Consider the following 22,381-nt stretch of genomic DNA (forward strand, 5'->3'; position numbering starts at 1 on the left):
GCCCAGTCGGGTATTGGCTTGTGTGATTTCTTGGTCTTCCTTATATGATCGCATCAGAGAGCGCCAGTATGATTATCCTCATTTACTTGTCCTTAAGGACAGAGTTCAGCACGATGATGCCAGAGACGTGACTATTGGTGATAATGGGGTGTTGAGGATGCAGGGCCGAATATGTGTGCCCAATGTGGATGGGCTTCAGGAGTTTATTTTGGAGGAGGCCCATAGCTCGCGGTACTCTATTCATCTGGGTGTCGCGAAGATGTATCAAGATTTGAGGCAGCATTATTGGTGGAGGAGAATGAAGAAGGACATTGTGGGATTTGTAGCTTGGTGTCTCAATTGTCAGCAATTGAAATATAAGCATCAGAGACCGGGTGGCTTGCTTCAGCAGATGGATATTCCAGAGTGGAAGTGGGAGCAGATCACCATGGACTTTTTAGTTGGGCTCCCACGGACTTTGAAGAAGTTCGATGCTAGTTGGGCTTCCACAGACCAAGTCTGCGCACTTCATTCCTGTGTGTGCTACCTATTCTTCTGAGCGGTTGGCAGAGATCTATATCCGGGAGATTGTTTGTTTGCATGGTGTTCCAGTTTCTATCATTTTAGATAGAGGCACTCAGTTTACTTTGCAGTTTTTGAGGTCTGTGCAGCGAGAGTTGGGTACTCAGGTTTAGTTGAGCACAGCTTTTCACCCTCAGACGGATGGGCAGTCTGAGCGCACTATTCAGATATTGGAGGACATGTTGCGTGCTTGTGTCATTGATTTTAGAGGGTCATGGTATTAGTTTCTACCGCTCGCAAAGTTTACTTATAACAACAACTACCAATCGAGTATTCAGATGGCTCTATATGAGGCTTGTATGGGAGGCGATGTAGATCTCCAGTTGGTTGGTTTGAGCCGGGTGAGGCTAGGCTATTGGGGACAGACTTGGTGCAGGATGCTTTAGAAAAGGTGAAGGTAATTCAAGAGAGGCTTCGTACAGCGCAGTCGAGCGATTTCAAGGCGATTTTGGGGCTAACTTCTAACATTTTTGAGCGATTTTGAAGCTTTTTGAAGAGGATTGAAGGGGGAATCAAGAGGGAATACTTGCAGGTAAGATTTATGGACTTAATACTCGATCCCAATGTATCTTCTACCAAATTAATCACGAAATTTAAGCCTAATATTGAAGAATTAGGGCTTGTAATTGGAGACCTAGAATTTGGGATTTGAGGGGTCGTTTTTGGTAGGATTTTGATGCTTTTGATATGAATGAACTCGGGAAGTGATAAGGAATCTATTGATGTAAATGTTATCGGAATCCGAGACGTGGGCCCGGGGGTCGGTTTTGGCCAATTTTGGGATTTGTGTTGTAATTTAATTTCTTTCGAGTGGGCTTTGTTCCCTTAGCATATTTTGATGGTTTTACATTGATTTTGGTTAGATTTGGAGCACTCAGAGGTCAATTCGAGAGGCAAAGGCATCGTGGGCTAGAGATTTTGACCGAATAGAGGTGAGTAATGATTGTAAATGTTGTCCTGAGGGTATGAAACCCCGGATTACACATCGTTGTGCTATGTTGAGGTGATGCACACGCTAGATGACGAGCGTGGGGTCATGCACTGGTGGGGATTGTGACTTAGTCCGTCCCAAATGACTGTTTTATTGCGTATTTGATTGAAAATTGTTTGCTATCATCATGTCTTGGGTTGAATACCATATTTGGGCCTCGTGCCAACTTTTTTGGACCCTTAGGGGATCTTTACTACTATTCCTCACTGTTTTGACTTTATATTTGTACTCAATCATGCTATATTCTACTGTTTTCATAACTCAGCCATGTTTATTCTGTTTTAACACATTAAATGACATTCTAAATAATAATTTGAGCTGAGCATCATGTCTTATTGTTGCCCGAGTAGCTTATGAGATTCTAACTAAGTAAGGTCGAGGGCTTGTGTTGTGAGGTTATTGAGCTGATTCATGATTATGAGGCCGAGGGCCTGATATTGTACGCCACGAGGTGGCTTGTTGATATGAGGTCGAGAACCTATTGATTATGCCACGAGAAGACTTGATATTGCGCTTGGGCCGTAAGGGGCCCCTCCCAGAGTCTATACACTTCCAGTGAGCGCGGGTACCCATTATGATATGAGATATAGCCCGAGGGGCTGGTGTTGTTCCATGATATTGCCCGAGGGGCGGATTTTGTTGACATTGTGCCCGAGGGGCGGATTTTTATGTGTTTATCTATTCTAGCTGCTTTTCATTTAATTGTTTAACTGTTAAAAAGGTGTTTCAAAGAAGCTTCTTCTAAACTAAGGTGTCTTTATATGTTTTCACTGTTACATTGCTTTTACTTGTTTTATACTGCTTCTTATAGCATGTTGATGTGCTTTTACGTGATTTCTTATTGCTCAGTCTTCAACTATTATTATTACTCACTGAGTTGGAGTACTCACTTTACTCCCTGCACCCTGTGTGCAGATTCAGGCGTTTCAGGTCCCGCTAGCGAGTGTTGATTCTTCCAGCTCAGGCGGATTCGGAGATTCACTAGGTAGTTGCTCGGCGTTCACAGCCCAGTGCTTCTGCCCCCATCTTATTTACTCTATTTTAGTTCTGTAATAGACTATGTAGACTTTTCCTGTCTTTATTCGGATAGTAGATGCTCATGACTGGTGACTCCCCGATATCGGGCTATGTCTATTCCGCAATTGTACTGTTTCACCTTATTTTGGGATTATTACTATACTAAAGACTTAATTTGTATTATTTTAATTGCTTAAAATGAATTGGGAGTGTGTCAACTGGCGTTGTCTTCACGAGAGGCGGCATCACAACCGGATCTGGGTTTAAGGTCGTGACACTAAGCTAGCCAAATCTAGGATCCATTAGGACTTTAAGTTTGTAGTGTAGGCTAAGGGACGGGTAGGATATATTTAGGAATAGTGACTAATCCTCCTAAGCACTTTAATACACTACACTCATAATAGCACATATTCTTCTCAACCAATTCACTCGCCACAGACCATATACAACATAGCCCTTTTTAAAATTAAGCACTTCTATACTCCCACTAGCATGAATTAGTAAGATTAGGAGGTATATGTTTCTCTATATTATTTGAACTACTACTTTTTTCCTTCTTGCAATTTTTTTGTTCTTTTTCTCTTTTTTTCTTTCTCCACACCCTCCGTACATTAAGGTTCTTTGCCTAGTGACCTTTTTTCACAAGTTTAGTGTACCTTAAAGGCCCTTCCATGGTTCCACTCGAAAGCTACTCCCCAATCTCTCACCTTACTTCTTTTAGCGACTAAGTATCTTAGGAGGTAAAGGTTCAACAATCTCAAATTAAGAATAAAGTAGGGGTACGACATGTAATGTGGGTGTCAAAGACAAGGTCAATAGGCTCAAAGGGGCTAGCAACGAAAAATTTTATTTTTAAGTGACAAGCACATCTATGATCAAGCAAGAAACGCCTACATCATCTCCTAGACTAGCACAACTTAATGATTTCGCTTCGATTAACATACGGGGCAAGTTCTAGACTACACAGGATAGCATAGAAAAACACAAATCCTCACACACATATTACACATGACTCAGTCGAGACGGCTCTGTTCAACTCTCAAGTCAAGCAAGCACATATGATTGAGAAACTTGAAGCAATATTGCACTATGTGGCATACAAGTCAAACAACTGAGAAAAGGCGTCACAGAGTAGACTATTTATTTTACTCGGGCATCACAATTCAATTCAAATGTACGGGAAGACAGAACGCATGTCATAGCATAATGTGCCAGCACCAAACACGTCAATAGGTATTTCAGAGCAACTCAGTTTCTTCCTAACCTACTCTTAAAAAAAAGTACCCGGTTCGAGCTACACCCTTGGAAAAGAACCGGCGCTCAAAGAAAAATTAAGGGATACTACCTAACTATCCTAAAAAAATCTTTTTCGTATTTTTAATCGGACTTCAATATCTCAAGAGAAATTATCCAAAAGATCCATCGTCGTGAAAAGTTCGAGCTTTTTCTGAGTGTTTTTTTCTTTTTTCGAATTGTTTTTTTTGAATTACAAAAATCACTACACTAAGAAAGAATACTAAAATTAAGTTAGGATAGCATACAAAATCACCCAGACAATATCCTCAGCCCACACTTAAAATTATGTAATGCCCGTAATGCATACAATATATAACAATAGGGTAAAAGAGACTCCCTAGTAGGCCAAAAGCCAAAACATTAGCAGCTCACGGGATACTCAGACTTCTCCCAAGGATGATCCTTTGTGCAGACACTGCACACTTCGTTCCAACCACCTGCTCACTTTTGCATACTTTCTGTTATCTTTGACTCCATGCTCCTACTCCTACAAAAATACAAAAACAACACTACAAAGATAATACAATAATATAAAAAAATTAAACAAAAATAAAAGAAAAATTAAAATCGGGTTGCCTCCCAACAAGCGCTTGATTTAACGTCGCGACACGACGCTATCACTTTCACCACTTTTTACTCCATCTTGAGGATATGAATTGTGTTCCCAATTTTGCATTAATTTTTCTATCACGTTCCTGGGGCGGTGGTGTAAAAATAAAGGAACTAAGCAATAGATATCGCATCTTGCACTTCTTGTCCTTTAAGTGAGGGATGTCATTTTGTCTCCTTGGCATGGCAAATTTCAGAATTTATGCATTTTGTTCCTCATCCATTGACTCCTCCATATGCTCGAATGGATCAATTCTAGTTTCAACAACCAAACACAATATTGAAAAGTGTTTAGAATAAAGTCCAATGCGCTCCAACTCTAGAATCGCTTCACTTTTGACATCCTCACTTTTGCACACTTCATAAACCTTGGAATCATTAATAATATTTTGGTCGAATAGTTAAAATTCCTCTTTCTGTTTCACAAGTTGGTCAGTATCCACAACAATTAGTTGTACGGCATCAGACGCCTCAACCTTTTTATTCAATTGAGTCTGCGGGTCATGGATATCTGAGCCAAATTGGTCTATCTCTTTTCTGAGCTCAGTTCTTTCGTCTACCAATTGTTCTGACATATTTAAAAGACCATCACGGAGAAACTCATGAATTTTACCAGTTGAGCTTGTTCCTCTATCCAAGATTGGCTCACGATATATGCTTCTTCAAAGGTATCTTCTTGTGGGAACTCGCTCTCTTCGTCGAGTTGAGGTTCTTCTTATGAACTGGCCATTAATTCTTCCATTCTAGCATGCAGTCCTTTGATTGCTAAGGCAGTCTTTTTTTGAATTTCATCTTGTTGCTCGGCGACTTGCCTCACCATGTCCATAATACGAGCAACGCGCTCCTCATCCTCCACTTCATTGCTCCTATCAAATTCATAAACATTATTTGAAACATCATAATAAAGGCTCAGAGGAGGGTAAAAAGAATTAGGACATCTATCCCAATGGCCACCTTGACAACCACACACATTACAAATATTCCACGCAAAAGATTGAGATGGTGCACCCAACTTGCTCTCGGAAATATTCTCACAATTTTGCCACAAGTGTGGTCCTCCATAATATAGACAAGGATTACCAAAATAAGAATAACCAATATTCGACCAATTCTCATTCCAAGATACCATGTAAAAATAATAATAATTCTAACTACATTAACCTAAAATTAAAAACTTGGATAGTTAAAAAGTAAAAGCCTAATCTAGAAAACAGCAAATTTTTAAATCACCGGCAATGGCACCAAAAACTTGTTGCTCTCAAACACACACACAAGTATACGTGGTCGACAATTAATATAGGATTGTAAGTCCAGATATTGTACCCACGGGGACTTGTGATTAACTATCAATTAAATTAAACTCAAATAACTAATCTATTCAAGTGAATCCTAAAATATGAATAATTAACTCAAACTAGTCTAGAGTAACAAACTAAGAGATTAAAGGAACAAGTTGGCAAAATTAGACACGAATTCAATGAGAGACAATATTCTAGAGCTATGGGTTGGCTAACAATCCCTTTGAGTCTTTCACTTAACTTGTCTAATTAATTTATCTAGTTTATTAATTGACATGGTTAATATTAATCATAGTATTCTCCCGAATTCCTTACGCCTATATTCCTATGGAATGAGGATTAATAAAAATGCATTAATAATTTCAATATAATAACCAAGCGAGGTGATTAGGTATATCCCTATCCTAATAGCAAATATGTTCCCGATACTCAAGATCAAGATCTCGCTCTACTCAATCTTATATGCAATCTAGAATTCCCTCTCCCGAGTTCAATCCTAGATTCGTAGATAGTATTCGATTGGTTATCAAGCAATCAAATACTTAAGCGCAAGATTGAATAAATAAACCAATATAATAAAATAATAAGAATAATTCAAGCTTCAAACTATAACATTCATGTAGCACCCAAAACTCTAAAATTAATAAACTATGAGATTAAAGGAAGAGAATATGAAGAAAAATTGAGAATCCTTGCTCCCGAGTATTCTGTGCGTGTATTTTCCTCTCAAAGTGGCGGTTCCCTTTCCAAAATAAGTTTAGACTTGCTTTTATACGAGCTGGGTGCATCTTGGGTCGAAATAACCTTGTCCCAGACGAAGTAGGATACTTTTCCGCCACCCAGCGCCCAAGATAGCGCGGGGAGCTAGCCCAGGCGCTAGGATTTTTGAGGTTCTGGAAACTGGGCCACAGGTAGATCCCCACGCTACTTGTGGCGCTACAAATGGCCATTTTCCCATTTTGCTCCTTTTTTGCTCTAATCTCGCACCTTTCGCCCCATATTGCCTTCAGATGATTTCTACACATAAAAATACCACGAATTAGCATAAATCAATACATTTCACATTCAAAATCTACGAAACACGAATAAAATGTGAGGCGATATACATATATATATATATATATATATATTTTAAGCTATATATCAGTTAGCTTTGGAAACCCAAATAGCTCAGATGTATGTATCTGAAGTGCAGCCAATTTATTGTATGCACTTAAAATATTTTCATCTGTAGTCCCCAACTTTAAACAAAATTTGTAACTTTAGACATTGATTGTGATGCTTTAGTGCGTACGTCCTAAGTTGGTAAAATTGCAAAAAAGAAATTGAACTTAAGGTACACCTTAAACAGTGGCCCTAAAATTGGGTATTTGTGGGGGATTTGCAGTCGTACCTTATATTTGTGCACCTTTTAATTTGTACCCTATTTTTAAAAATTATTGATTTTGTAGCCATCTGACAAAAAATCCGTAATAATATGATACAAAAGATATAAAACCTTCATCATGCATTAATTGCGTGATCTGCAACCTCATTCGTGAAAAAAGATCTCCTTCTCTCCTCTCAGCAGCTTTATCAAAAAATTAAAAACTTATCCAGATTCATCTTCAGAATCACACTTGCATGAAGTTGTTCCACGTTGAAGCTAAAACTTCATGCTAATGTAGCATGAAGGTGTTTCATGTTGAAGCTAAAATTTCATGCTAATGTAGCATGAAGTTGTTTCACATTGAAGCTAAAACTTCATGCTAATGCATGCTGAAGTTTTATATCCTGGCGTCTACAATTTTGTCATGAGTTTTTACCGAAACTTCAGTCGAAACATGCTGAAGTTATTTAATTCATTTGCTAAAATTTCAGATTAAACATGCTTAAGTTTTTTAGTTCATTTGCTAAAACTTCGGTGTAAACATGCTGAAGTTATTTAGTTCATTTGCTAAAACTTCAGAGTAAACATGCTTAAGTTTTTTAGTTCATTTGCCAAAACTTCAGACTAAACATGCTTAAGTTTTTGTCTTGCAGTATGTAATTTTCTAATGAGTTTTTGCTAATGCATGCTGAAGTTATTTAGTTCATTTGCTAAAACTTCATAAAAAACATGCTAAAGTTTTTTAGTTCATTTGTTAAAACTTCAGACTAAACATGCTTAAGTTTTTTAGTTCATTTGCTAAAACTTCATACTAAACATGCTTAAGATAAGTTTTTTAGTTCATTTGCTAAAACTTCAGACTAAACATGCTTAAGATCTTGTCTTACAGTATGTAATTTTCTAAAGAATTTTTGCTAATGCATGCTGAAGTTATTTAGTTCATTTGCTAAAACTTCATACCAACACATGCTGAAGTTTTGTAATGCAGTCTACAGTTTTGTCCTGAGTTTTATCCGAAACTTAAGTTTAAACAAGTTGAAGTATTTTAGTTCAATTGCTAAAACTTCAGCCTAAACATGCTTAAATTTTTGTCCGGCAGTTTATCAATAGTCTTTTATTAAAGAACAATATCGTCTTTATAAAACGCTTTTAACAAAAAAAAATGGGTACAGATGCAAACGGAAAAACAAAAAGGATATAAGTTAAAAAGGGGCGACCAAATAGGGCACTCCATGCAATTTTTACGGTATTTGTGCACTTTTTAACTAGTTCAAAGCATTCCCCAAATAGTGTTTGCAGTTCAAGATCCATTCACTATATGCTTTCCGCTAGTAATTTGTATTTCATTGAAAAACTTAAAAGAAAATACAAAAGGGAAGGAGGGGAAAAGATGGCTTAAAAGAATGTAATTAAAAAGCCGAAATACCGAAGACAACTTCCCATCATCGCTCATCTTTTTTTGCTTGTCGCTATATCTGCATCCCGAATAAGTACCAAAAGTCAATGCCTCAAATGCAATCAAAGAAGAGAAATGAGACATTGTTTCCTACAAATGTGAATTCATTAAATCTAATTCTCCCCCATGGAGAAAAAGTCATGAACTGCCCACATGAATAACAACCCAAATCTTGTAGCTGGACAGGTTTGTCCCTACATGAATGAATCATTTCACTACAAAATATAGAGAAAAAAATGTACAGAAGAGTAAGATGGTCTGCGAAGACTATGGTCTGAATCAATTTTGAACCTGGGTACCAGTTTTTTATCCTTTATGTGCTTCACAAGTTAATGCCAAAGCTTACAACAAAAACCATTCGGTGGCCTCTTGCTGGATATCATTTCTGAAAAGGTATCAACCAGTTGACCAGCCAAGCTACCTGGATCATCAATTAGTGTTTGAATGAAGGTATTTACCACCCTACGCTCCTGCTCCGTTGATCTCAAGCTAAACCAAGTAAGCAACTTTAACCTGAACTCCTTCTCGATCAAACCCTGACATTCCAGCCAACGGATGATCTTAACACAGTATTCAAAGTTCTCATCCAAGCCCCCTGTACGAATTCGGATAGGTGAACCATTGACCAAGGTGCTATCAGAGTCATGTGCCTCACGATTATTGCTAGTTCCCCTCTTCCGAAAATCTTCCATCTGAGAACCAACAGCAGACACATCTCCATTCTTCCCCTGGTTCCAGTTCTGGGAATCTCCGCTACCATGTGATCCGGCAAGACCATTCCTCTCATTGTCATGAGAGGTGGCATCATCAACTGCTTCAACAGTCTGCCCTAAAGTGCAGCCATTATCTTCATCTCTGGACGAGGGGGTTAACTCTTCATTTAAATCGGGTACTGAAGCAACATTTAAGTCAAGCTGGCGAGAAGTAGATGGCTTCCTCTCTTCCTGTACAGGTTCAGGCTTAACAGTACTACAAGACTCACAGCATTTTGCAAATGAAGGTCCACAAAATCCCTCCAAACATCCTTGCTGTTGAGCCCATGCCAGTCTTAGAATTTTACCAAGGTCTCGGACCTTGAATCCAGAATCAAACTCAATGTCTTTTCCAGTGTAGTAGCCCTCTTTGGAGCCAGAGTTTCCTCCAGTATCCTGATTCACCTTCCTTTTGTGTCCTGCTACTGAATTAGACTTCCTGTGTATTATCTCAATACTCTTTGTGAAACACTTCGCCTCAGAGTGTCCCACATCACTGATGTCTGTATAGGAAACTATCCGAAAAGAATACTCTGTGCAAGGCTGTAAATTCGATATCAAAATCCTTCGCTGAGTTCTTGGAAAGACACAAACAGGTTCTTGTGTATAAGTGTCTTCTCTGGCCTTGCAGTACCAGAGCTTGTAGCCCTTGACATCTTCAGAAGATTCAGCGGATACTTCTATCAGAACAATTACAACCGAAGTTGACGTCACTTCCTCAAAAAGAAATTTGCACGCTGCAGGAAGTGAACCCTCTGGCAAGAAGTAGCAACAGGAAAGTATTACTAATAAAGTACTCTAGATTCAACTTGCTACAAGTCAGTGCCACCTCTGAAGAATAAAATAAGAAATGGTACCTGAGGAATTAGAAGGTTTGTTAGTCTTTGTTGTCAACCATTCATCAGCTTTCTCAATGGCAATCGAGCACAATGACTGAATATCGCTGGCAATAGAAAGTCTGCTAACAATTCCCCGAGCCATCTTCGATGATACTCCATTCACTGGGCCCACTTCCATCTCCAATTTGGCCTTGGCTTCTTTAACAATTTCATGGAGCTCTTTAAATCTGGATGTCCCGTCCAGGAGCCTGTAACTCAAGTATATTCTGTAGCAGAGGATGTCAACACGACGAGCATCCTTAGCTACACAAAGCTGTTTCTTCCAAAACCTACCAAATTCCATAGTGGAAGAGAAAAAGGTTCAACAAACACGACGAGATTAATAGCATTATACACAAGGAGATAACCGATGCTTCTCTTCATGCAGGAGGGCCAAAAGTGGATGGGTATTACTGTACAGTTATTGCCAATAAAGAGGATTTCTAACATCTAGCTTTTTGGAAATGCCATAGCTTGACACTCTAAAATTCACTCAAAATGATTGCTCATTCTGCAAACTACTGTCTATACATCACTAGGTGGAAACGTTTCTTAAGGTTAACATGCTGTTAGTCAAAATGAGCTATTAACGATTCTAATCAACCCAAAAGAATTCAATAACAGTACTACCTTTAATACATAAATAACTAATCAAGATTGAACAGAGAAGAAACAATTAACACCTTCAACACTGCAAAGTGACACTTGGTAGCAGGAAGCTTATAAAAGAATTCAGAAGGAGATAGCTTCAAGACTGATCCTTCCGCACAATCTTTTGACAAGGGAATAAGTCCTCTATCTGTCTATCACACACGCATATTGAAAAGTGAAAAATATTATACTTCTCTAAAGGAAACTTACCCAAGAATTCCTGAGACTTTACCACAAGAAGCACAACAATAGCTCCCATCTAGCTGCATCAGTTGTCCTAGATCAACAACTCCCACCTTCTCACGTTGGAGGGCACACTCAATGTGGCAAGTCAAGCCACATGAGCCCCCCTGACCAGATTCAGATGTGCACTCCAACCAAAGACTAGGATCCTTGTTATCATCAAATAAGTGACAAATGCAACAAGAGCACCTTTTGCAAAAATTGTCATCAATCGAAATAGTGGCCCGGCATGCGGCATTTTTGCAGATCCATGAATTTGAACATTTCACATCTTCACACGGCTCTGTAGCTGGTGGGATTCGGAGAGGGTTTTCCCCTTTCCTGTGCTGCTTTCTAGAAGAATGATCCTTGGGACTTGAAGATGCTCTTTTTTGCTCTTGAGTCTTAAATTGCTTTTTACTAAACTTTGGGAGTTGCTCAGACATTTTGCACTTGGATAAGATTAATTGCTTCCCTTCCTTGTCCTGGTAGAACTCTGAAAGATCTTTCCCTGGACCAGATTTCAGGACTTTTTGGAGTGCCTCTAAACTTGATTTTTCTCTGTAGTTCTTTTCTCACTGGACGAAGCACTAAGAACACCGAAAACTGGATATAAAAAACATATGAGATAGCATACAGAGAATCTACAGCGGTGGCGAAAACAGAAAAAATGCGTGGATCTGACCAAAAGATATGACACAAAGATTTGTATCGATTTTCCATTCTTGCATTTAAAGTAGATCTCAGACACTGAAGCCTATCTTGCTCATGAGATCCCTATAAATGAACTTCCATATGAGAGTCCACCATAGATGCCTTAGGTAAAAAAAAGTTGCTATGATTTGGTGCTTATCACATCTGCATCACAAGTGAGTCAGGAAAAGATATATTTTCATTTGGTTTGGAGTGCCAATAACTGACATTTCATGCTTTTTTTTTAACTGTAACTGACATTGATCCCTTTTCAAGGTGAAGTCAAAACTGCATGACACTTGAAACTTGTGAGCTTAAAAGGGAATCCAAGTTTATTCTATCATTTATTTGAAACTACTCGCATCGACATTGGAGAAGAATCTTATAGTGTCACATCTTTGGTCATATAAATTTTAGCACTTTTCCTTTGCAGGTTGACCCCCAAAAGGTAATGAAGCAAAATAATAGGTCTAACAATGTTTACTATCGATCACAAATTGACAGGGTAAACTCCTGTTTATCGTACATTAGATGTCAATGTTCATTTGTTTCATAAAGAGAGACAAGATACCATCTTCCTTTGGTAGTTTCCAAGAGCTACAGGCATGGCATCAGACAACTAGAAGAATTATATTTCTATGGCAACAGACAGCCATCTTTTTCCCATCTTAATAAAGAATCTATCGAAAAATAAGGGATAAATCTCTCCTATTATTCATACCATTGGCAATATCCTAGGCAGTTTTACTCTCAAAGCCAAAACTACACCAAAAGAAGCCACCTTTCTCCGGCTCTTCATATCTGGGTTCCAGATAACCAGGCCACACAAACTTGTGCCTGGAACAATAGCAAAAGCCTATGAAGTGTCCTATGCAGCTATGGTTTGTTTTACTGCTACTATAGGCCACAATTTCATACTTCTTTACTCTCCTTATCGGTTTATCGATCATCTAATCCATGCAGAACCTGCTTTAACATTCACGACCTAGGTAGATCTAATGTGTTCCATTATAGCATATTGTTCATCCAGTTCGTAAAAACTGCATAACGGCTGTTGTTTAAGTTAATAAAAACATGGTTATCGGAAAAATGTAAGGAATTCCAGTTCTTGTAATAAAACATTGGATCTATGTTGGTGTCACATCCATAATTGTTTTAGACAAACATGCAAATATATAGAGACAATTTGACTGAAGTGGGACTTCAATGTTCCATAAAATATGTTGATGTGACCCCAAGAATGTTAATTGCACCCCGTCATGTTTATCATATGATGGACACCAAGTTTTATAGGTCATCTGGTAGAAAAACAGTGCCTTTACAGGATAGTTGAAAACCCCAGCAAAGGCAAAGATATTCACAATCAAACTATGCTCATAATCATGCCAACCCTTAATATAACATCAGTAAGAAAGTTATCTCAACTAACAGAAACTTCTCTTTATCTAACAATTCCCTTCATCTATTGAGCATTATTTCTTAGTTTTATCCAGTTATCATTTACACTTGTTTTACAAGTACAGTAACACATATATTAGAGCAAACAACTTCAACATACGTGGTTTTTGGAGAAGTTTCATCCTCAATTCAGTCTTATAGAGCTTCTGAAGTTATACTTAAATCAAATAGAACATGACAAATTTAAAGCATACATACTGAAAACTAGAGCGCTATCCACTTCGAAATGAGTGAAAACGAAATCAGAATGGGAAGTTAAATTGGATACAGGCCAAAAGATCTGGTTCCCCGCCTTCCCATGGTTAAGACTGCAAGCCTTGGGCTAAGAATTGTTAAAGTACATCCTGCCACAGAAAGAATGGAACCAAGAATTGAAGAGTAAATACTGGAATTACTGTGACTATTCTTTTAAAAGAAGAATAGCTCTAGATATCTTACCTAAGTACCATGGAGGTCTGGATAGGATTTTAACGAGCAACCTACACATCCCAAAACAAGAATTGAAGAGCAAATACAGGAATTACTGTGACCATTCTTTTAAAAGAAGAATAGCTCTAGATATCTTACCTAAGTACCGCAGAGGTCTGGATAGGATTTTAACGAGCAACCTACAGATAACAAGAATTGAAGAATAAATACAGGAATTACTGTGACTATTCTTTTAAAAGAAGAATAGCTCTAGATATCTTACCTAAGTACCACTAAGGGTGGAAAATGGGCTATTTGGGCTGAAGTTGGGCGGGTCAAGATGAGCTGAGTAAATAAATAGGTTAATGCCCAACCCTGCCCAAAGTTTATTTGGGTCAAGATGGGCTAAATAATGGGTCGTACCCCAACCCGCCCAACTTGACCCAAATTTTTTCAATATTCTCACATTTACAAATCAAAATTCAATATTTTTAGAAAAAATTAAAAATATATTCACAAATAATCTCCTCTGACTCAAATAATGATATGTTGTGATTTATATTGCGATACCTCAAAAATAGCCTAGTGCCCGTCTTTTATTTTATTGATATAAATTTTGTTTGTTATTTTCTCCGTTGTGTTAATATGTTTCTGCTTTATTTTCAAACTTTTTCATGTTTGATGATTGGTTTCATCAACAATAATTAGTTAAATAATTCATTTTCTCTATTAATAAAATTAATGTCAGTCCACTTTGTAAAATACTCAAAATAAACCTATTAGTACATTTTACACAAAATATCAGTTTTCAAAATTCAACCGTTGTAGCATTTTGGTTAGTTGTTCATCACCTTGATTTGAAGACTAATACAACTTCTCTTCACTTATCTCTATTTGGTGATTAATTATAATGTAGTTAAATAATTTTCTCTATTAATAAAATTAATGTCAGTCCACTTTGTAAAATACTCAAAATAAACCTATTAGAACATTATACAGAAGCTGTCATAGTTTTCAAAATTCAACTGTTATGCATCCCTGTTTACTATAATAATATACATGTATATAAGTTAATGTACTACTCTCACTTTTTTGGTGAATAGAATAAAAAAAGTATTTCTTAAAAAATATATATATATATAAACTTGGAGAAACAAAATAAAAAATTATTAATTACCAAGTGCATGAGAATGTAAAACGAATAACTGAACAAGAGACTCAAGCTATAACATGGGTCAAGGTAGAATTCTAAGATTGAGCATTTTAATGGGTCAAGGTTAGGAATCATCATGGGTCCATTTGGGCTGATGATTTGTGATGGGTTAACTTGGGCTAGTCCAAAATAGCCCATCTTCAAAACTATTCCAGCCCAAACCCATTAAAACTTGGGCAGGTTGGGCGGGTCAAATGGGTTTGGGTTAGCTTTAACACCCCTAAGTACCGCGGAGGTCTGGATAGGATTTTAACGAGCAACCTACAGATCCCAAGACAAGAATTGAACAGTAAATACAGGAATTACTGTGACTATTCTTTTAAAAGAGGAATAGCTCTAGATATCTTACCCAAATACCCCGGAGGTCTGTATAAGATTTTAACGAGCAATCTACAGATCCCAAAACAAAAATACAACCTTATTTTAAAGCAGTTTATCTTGCTGAGGTGGGACAAGGTAGATAACTTAAGCAATAAGATTAAGTGGAAATTCTCACCTCCAGAAATCTACGAAAGAAAGCCAAACATGAATGTAGCAGCAGCAACCCCTCCCTGACACAATCAGATGTTAAGATGCATAACTGATGATGCATATCTGCAGCTCAGGCCTCTAAAATAAGCTATAAACAGTTTCGTGAAATATTGATTACCCTTGTGAACAACATCTTAGGAACAGGCCTTCAAATTTCCATGATCAGAATTTTGACAAGATGTATACCGAGATTCAGAATTTCAACAGAAACACAAACACACAATGAGCTGCAAAGTTAAAATTTTACGGACTACTCATACCAAACACAACATGTTGTTATATTGCATTGAGAAGGATCATATATGACTTTTCACAAATGAGCAAACAAGAGGAACTTCTATGAGTTTTGCTAAGAGCAGAAGATACCATAATGTAGCTGCAGAAGTGCAACACAATTAGTTTCCCAAATTTCGCGAGATGGGAAACTGAAATCAGTAGGCTGAATGCACTCAGAAAGGTAAATTCAAATAAAATGCTGTGTATCATTATGTTAGCAAATTGGCACGCTTTTCCAGTTTCCCCTATCCTTTTGAGTGTTATTTAAACTTGCAAACAAGAAAATGTTAGTTCGATACATAAAACAAACTAATTCATACAAAATGGGTACATTTGTTTACACCAAAACCTTTTTTTTCTTTGCATATATCAGTCATTTATCAAATCAACCAAACTATCTAGCAACTGGAAATTCTCTTTTCACCATTAGTATGAACAGAATGAAATGACCTTCAGATATTTCTTATATCTCTCTCCCTACTAAGAAAAAACCTTAAATCTATATATCTAGATAGTCCAAAAAATAGATATAATGGTGCTATTCCCAAAGCTATTTCCCTTTCACTCCCAATCTTCTGTAGCCTCATTACGTCATTGCTTCATCCATTGTATCCGATAATAACCCCGAGATGAAGAACGAGAATACTATGGTCAATATCTGTCCTGTAAATTTGGTATGCAACAGCAGGTGGTTTCTATTCACGTTCTATTCCTTGCACAAGTAATAGCAACTCATTACAATTCATTTCCTCTGCTACTATCTTCAGCGCCTTACTACTCCAGATATTCTTCCACACCTTCCTCATATCCCTTTTCTTATGGGATAGGGTAAAAATTAATATTATTGAACATGGGAAACACCCCGTATACAAAATATATATATATATATATATATATATATCAAAAACTTAAAAATCTACACAAAAAATTATGGTTCTCTACAAAGCGCACCCAGTCTTCTATACAAAGTGGAACCGCGTGGATGCACCTAAAAAACCCTAGAAAAGAAGGTTATTCTGCATATGCATAAAGTCAGATTCTAACCCATTAAAAATAGGCTCTCATATCCCTCTTTGTAGAGAACAACAAAAGTAGAGCCTTCTCTTCTTTTGTGGGCCCAACTATGTAGCATCTAGGTTACTGTATCTGGCATCGCCCAACGTGCGCTAAACTAATTTAACACTTCTCACCACAGTAGCATTGCCACATAATTCAATATGAGGTGGTTCATATCTTCACCTGAGCATTTACACAGAGAACACTGCATATGCAATTCTCCTCGTTCTCAGATTCTCAGCTGACAGGGTGGCACCCCTTGCTACTACCCCAAGCAAAGCAAATCTTTTTAGGCGCTCTAATATCCAAGCTGGTGAATGGGAGAAACTGGCTTCCTCTTCCACCAACAGCTTATGGGAATTTATGACTTAGGAGTAAACATTCCATCTCTGCTTAACCCACATCCACGAATCACGGCTAGTGTGTAAGCAATTATGCTTGTAGTACTACCCAAGCAAAGCAAATCTTTTTAGGCGCTCTAGTATCCAAGCTGGTGAATGGGAGAAACTGGCTTCCTCTTCCACCAACAGCTTATGGGAATTTATGACTTAGGAGTAAACATTCCATCTCTGCTTAACCCACATCCACGAATCGCGGCTAGTGTGTAAGCAATTATGCTTGTAGTTGTTCCACCAGACTTTGAAATTTAGTTACACTTTCCAGCCATGCAAGCTCCTCCTGAATCTCATGTTCCACAGAGCTCCATCCTCATTTTGACCACCTGACTTGTCGTACCGTAACTTGACATTCTATAATATTAGGTAACATTTTGACTTATCAAACACAGTATTATGTAACATGGACTTCAACACATTCTCTCTGAACCCACCCTGAAATTAATTATGTTTTATCTCCCACCCGAAATGAAATGTTGTCACTGAAGGCGTCCCATTCCCTATGATGTTCCTTCAAAGACCAGTCCACAGCCGAAAAATAAAGAGATGTTCCTAGTTCTCCATCCCTTGTCCAAGGTTCCATATTGCTACTAGCATTTCCCTCCATAGAGCCCTCTCCTCGGTTCTGAACCTCCACAAATAATTTCCAGCAACGCTATGTTAAACACTTTAAGGTGCTTTACCCAAATGACCACCTCCTAGCAGCCAAGATGGTGCTTCCTAAACCTATCTGTTGCATCCCATAAGTTCATATGAAGCAGTTACACTAGCTAGTGCTGTAACAATGACATAGTATGCGTAGATGAACAATAGTGTGTTTTTTATGAAGTATTGATGGTGTGTTTTTTTATTAGTACTTCCTTTTGACAAGTTTCTTTTTTGCCACCCTGTTAACATCTTCTCAGCTCTTTTAATGACCAGGTTCTATGATTCTTGATTTTGATTTGCTGTAATCAACGGCAACCCAATTGTCCACCTCTTCCATTGGCATGATCTCGAACTCCTAAGGTTGATCTTGAGTTCTAACACCGCTCAAAACCACATGAAAATGTTCTGAGCGTGCCAGTTGGGTCACACCGGGCTTCAACACCTAGCGCACGTCCAAGGCTAGACTTTGGTACCATCATAAGAAGATGACCTCAGGTCTAACTCCACCACGAAAGATAGCTTATGAGGTGAAGATTGCACATGCCATATAAATCGACCAAAGTTGATTCTCTTAAATAATACGGGCCTCGAGTATGTAGGAAATAGGAGATGTGAGATTTTTACGATGTTTATCCCTAGACAAGCGCAACAAAACTCCTCATGTTGCCTCCTGTGGCCGTTCTATCCATCATCTTGCTTAGTTTTCATTACCGAAGCAAAGAAACATGGTTGATAAAGGATCTCTTGTCTAAAACCCCTCGAATTCCCAAAAAGTTTGCACAAACATTCCCGAGGATTGAGTATCTAATTGTCTATATGCAAAACCTAAGTGTTATCAAAGGCAAAAAGCGCAAAAGCTCTCTAAGGTTTGTTGGAGCTTTAAGCGCAAAACACAAATTAATGAAGAAAGGCATAAACGGAGAAAACCCACAAATATGTATGTGTAGTCAAAGACTAATATCTATAAGCATGAATACCAAATATATGGACAAGGAAATTACAGAAAATTTACGATAAAGTTAAATATCAATTATTTAGTGTCGCCTCTTTAGGAGTACGCTCATTGGAAAGGAAAAATATGCCTTAGAGCCTTGATGACAATGCTGAAGCACACGTTAAGCGATGCAAAGCGCTCAACATGTTGTGAGCCTCGCTTCAAGGCTAAAGTGTGCCTTTGATAACACTTCGTAATCCACTCTCCCACCTATCTCCAAGTATTATCCTCATCATAACAATATCCACAACCTCCCAATTTACATGGTTGTAGGCTCTTGAAGGTCTAGCTTGCATAATATCCTAGCTCACCTTTCTTACTTCTACAATCAACCACTTCATTTGCACCCATTTTCGCACCAAGAATTTGCCTTCCTTCAACAAACACATTTTAGAATGTAGACATTGTCTTGTCCACCATCTTCTTAAGTGATAAACTGTTGGAAAGCACCTTAAAAATTATATATTAGATGATTCTCACTGGATTAATAAGCATGTAGTATTTGATACACAAAGCTCCTCCCTTTTGGCACAATAGACTCCTTTCAGACTCTTCTGTTGCTAAGCAACAATAGTATCCAATAAATCTTCATTGATCATGTTCTAGCATTATTGAAACCTATATTGCGGGGACTCCAAAATACTACCGCACCTGTGTCGGATTCTCTAAAAATATACTGCTTTTGGAGAATCCGACACGCACCCTGTGACATTTTCGAAGAGAACTGGCAACATAGATTGAAACAAAACCAAGGTAAATTCGTTGAAGCATGACTCTATAACACCTCCCTCACCTCTTTTCTTTTCTGTTTCTAACCACTCACGTCCATGTGTATACAGGAATTCATAAAATCCAGTAATTGTCCCTCACCCCTCCTCGCCTTTATAACCCATGCCATTCACATACTCATATTGTTGTATGAACTTACTTCTCCTATTTATCCTTGCTATCCTATGAAAATTTTTTGTGTTTGAGTTTCCTTTCTCCATAAGGCACTCGATTTTCATTGTCGCTATTCTCCTATGTTATTGCCAAGAAAGCTATGTCCTCTTCCATTTCTTTCACCCTGTACTATAACCCCCTTACCTTTAGCACTCCCACCTTGCCGTAAGTTCCTTCATCTATACTTCTACCCTTCCAAGAGCCTCCTTATTCCACATGCTTATGTCCAGTTTTAGTATATGAGCTTCTTTGCCAACTGGAATGATGATCTACTTGTAACTTTCTAGCATTTCCACTCTCCACCTATCAAAGACCTTATTTCCACAGTTTGCCGCTTTCAACCATACATTCTCAAATATAAAAGGGGTCGTGAATTCCTTCATATCTAGCATGACTAACAAGTGATCCAAAATCACCTTGGACAATATGACTTGCAATACTTTCAGAACCAATGCCTTTATGTGGTAAACGCTAAGAATTTGTCAAGTCTTGATTTAGAGGTTGAATAAACTGACCTTGCTCAAGTAAATCCAGTCTTTCAGAGGAAGGTCAATAAGAAAATGCCTATTGATCAACTTCGAGAACTCCATTGCCTTACACACTGCTCTACCTCCCATCCTTTCATTCAAAACCCTAATGGTGTTAATGTGCCCCCAATCACTCACGTGATATCCAAACCCATTACAGGAATAGAAAACTAAGTTGAGAAACTATCATCCAAGGTTCCCACCACTTACGTCTTGCCTCCTGCAACTTTGCCCATAGTGTTGTATTTTTAGATATACAATCTTCGAAAGCTAGGAGAATCCACTCAACATCTTCGTCGCTATAGTGTTGTCAAAGGCTCATATAAGGAGCGCTAAAGCCTTGAAGCTCAGAGAAACTTAAGGCATGCGCTTCGCGTCACTTAGGTTGCGCTCCAATGTAGGTAAGGCACCCAAGGCGTGCACCTCATCGCCCATAAGTTCCATCTTGAATTATCTACTAAACAATTAATATGATTCCAAAAAGATACATTAATTGTTACGAAATAACATAATGAATGAAATTGTTACTCTTTTTTCATATTAAATACATATTTTTGCTTTTTTCTTCGTTGTGCCTTTTTAACTAAAGCCCACATGTTTATTGCATTTTGAGCTTAAAGTCCTGATAGACCTGGAGCGCTTTTTAACACTTTTTGCCTTTGACAACACTAGCTTTATCTGAATTGACATAAGATTTATTGAGAAAATGTATCTAACAAGAACAGTTCCCCATTGTCCTACAACAACAACAACAACAACCCAGTATAAGAACAGTTCCCATTGTCCTAAACCACCAATAATTCCCCCGCTACTCCTCTGGATTCAAGATTGGTTCATACCCACCCATTTGTTACTCCACACTCTTCAAGACTGGTCCCCATCCATTTATACTCCACACTCTTCAAACTATTGCATATGTTACTTGTTTTGTCATTCTTTCTTAGAAAACACTGGAGGGGAATCGTCATTTCACGACCTCCCTTAATCACCATATTTTTGTCAGGTTCTTTGCCCCATAAATTTCATGATATTATTTTATTCGTGCTTAAACTATCCGCATTTTCTACTACCCCACCTTGCTCCCTCCTGCCCCCTACCAATACAAGAACAAAGAAGAAAATAGGAAACGAAAATACAAGAACAAAGAAGAAAATAGGAAACGAAAAAGGCGCCGAGATTTATAATACTTCTCCTGGCAACAAACCCACGATCACACGCACAAAAACCAGCACATGCATCAACATTCAAGCAAGAACATGCGAAACTAACATGGGACTAATTGAAAAACCAGCTAACCCAACAAGAAATAATGAAACCGTTGACTCCAAAAACCAAACACCATGCGAAGAACAATTTTTGCTATTTTTAAAATTAGTGGTGTCGTAGTTCCTCACATTGCCGATATTCAACAAGAAAACAAACAATACCCAGCAACCTCCAGAACTTAACAACTCATCACAAACAAGAAAATACTTAAACCAAAAATAAATATAGCACCAAAAAAACAATTAAGCTTTAATAAAATTTCACAAAAATAATCAACTAACACAATACGGGAAGAAGAGTAACAGATCTGAAAGCAAACACACTCAGCTAACAACAAATAAAAAAGAAACAAATAAAACATGGGGAAAACAGAGGAATCTGAGGAAAGTACCTTGCGTGAAAAACAATGCAAGAAAAGAGGAGAGAAATTTTTAGGGTTATCAAAGGGAGGGGTTTGAAGGGGTTTTGCGAAAAATCCTGTGTTAAAGGAAACTTCGCTCCTCTGTTAAATGTTAGCTGGTGATTTGTTTCACGCACGCTAATTGGTTTGGGAGGCGAAAGAGATGAAACTCACGCGTAGGTTAGGCGCGTTGTACAGGTGAATCTTATAGAAAAGCGCAGTGGTTGATGCTAAAGTACATGATCCAGTTGGCTGTTTTACATTTCGCTCATGTCTGAAACGCGTTGGAATCGAGCGTGAAGATAAGGTTAACCTGAATTTCTTAACATATTCTCTGTTGGGGGTAGTTCACTTTTATATCATGCATGTGCTTTTTCATACCTAAATAAATTGATTTCGCAATTGTACATTTATACACGTTGGAAAGTTGAATTACGTCCATGGAACCATAATCGTATGATTTTACAAAATTAA

General features: G+C 37.9%; 1 protein-coding gene across 4 annotated transcripts; it reads right to left on the bottom strand.

Annotated features, from left to right (window-relative positions):
* Positions 1–8,683: 8,683 nt before the first annotated feature.
* On the bottom strand, positions 8,684–22,203 carry LOC107804058 (VIN3-like protein 1). Of its 4 annotated transcripts, none has more exons than XM_016627879.2 (8): positions 21,899–22,203; positions 15,369–15,423; positions 13,819–13,859; positions 13,690–13,730; positions 13,450–13,595; positions 11,089–11,706; positions 10,207–10,517; positions 8,684–10,104 (listed from the first exon to the last, which is right to left on the bottom strand). In XM_016627879.2, the coding sequence occupies exons 6-8, from the start codon at positions 11,544–11,546 to the stop codon at positions 8,927–8,929; spliced, it is 1,947 nt and encodes a 648-aa protein (XP_016483365.1). In that variant the 5' UTR covers positions 11,547–11,706; positions 13,450–13,595; positions 13,690–13,730; positions 13,819–13,859; positions 15,369–15,423; positions 21,899–22,203; the 3' UTR covers positions 8,684–8,926. The 4 variants fall into 4 exon arrangements, with proteins under 4 accessions (XP_016483365.1, XP_075081454.1, XP_075081456.1 ...); XM_075225353.1 differs by lacking the exon at positions 21,899–22,203 and adding an exon at positions 15,522–15,544; XM_075225355.1 differs by lacking the exons at positions 13,450–13,595; positions 13,690–13,730; positions 13,819–13,859; positions 15,369–15,423 and having other exon boundaries at positions 21,899–22,003.
* Positions 22,204–22,381: the final 178 nt, after the last annotated feature.

Source organism: Nicotiana tabacum, chromosome 11, assembly GCF_000715075.1.
Source record: "Nicotiana tabacum cultivar K326 chromosome 11, ASM71507v2, whole genome shotgun sequence".
NCBI lineage: Eukaryota > Viridiplantae > Streptophyta > Magnoliopsida > Solanales > Solanaceae > Nicotiana > Nicotiana tabacum.

What these genes read in the sequence shown, in the direction of transcription:
- LOC107804058 (XM_016627879.2), bottom strand. Translation starts at nt 11,546, where the DNA reads ATGTCTGAGCAACTCCCAAAGTTTAGTAAAAAGCAATTTAAGACTCAA. An exon ending in AAAGTCTCAGGAATTCTTGG is followed by an intron (nt 10,518 to 11,088) that starts GTAAGTTTCCTT and finishes GGAATTTGGTAG; the next exon opens with GTTTTGGAAGAAACAGCTTT. An exon ending in CAAACCTTCTAATTCCTCAG is followed by an intron (nt 10,105 to 10,206) that starts GTACCATTTCTT and finishes ACTTCTTGCCAG; the next exon opens with AGGGTTCACTTCCTGCAGCG.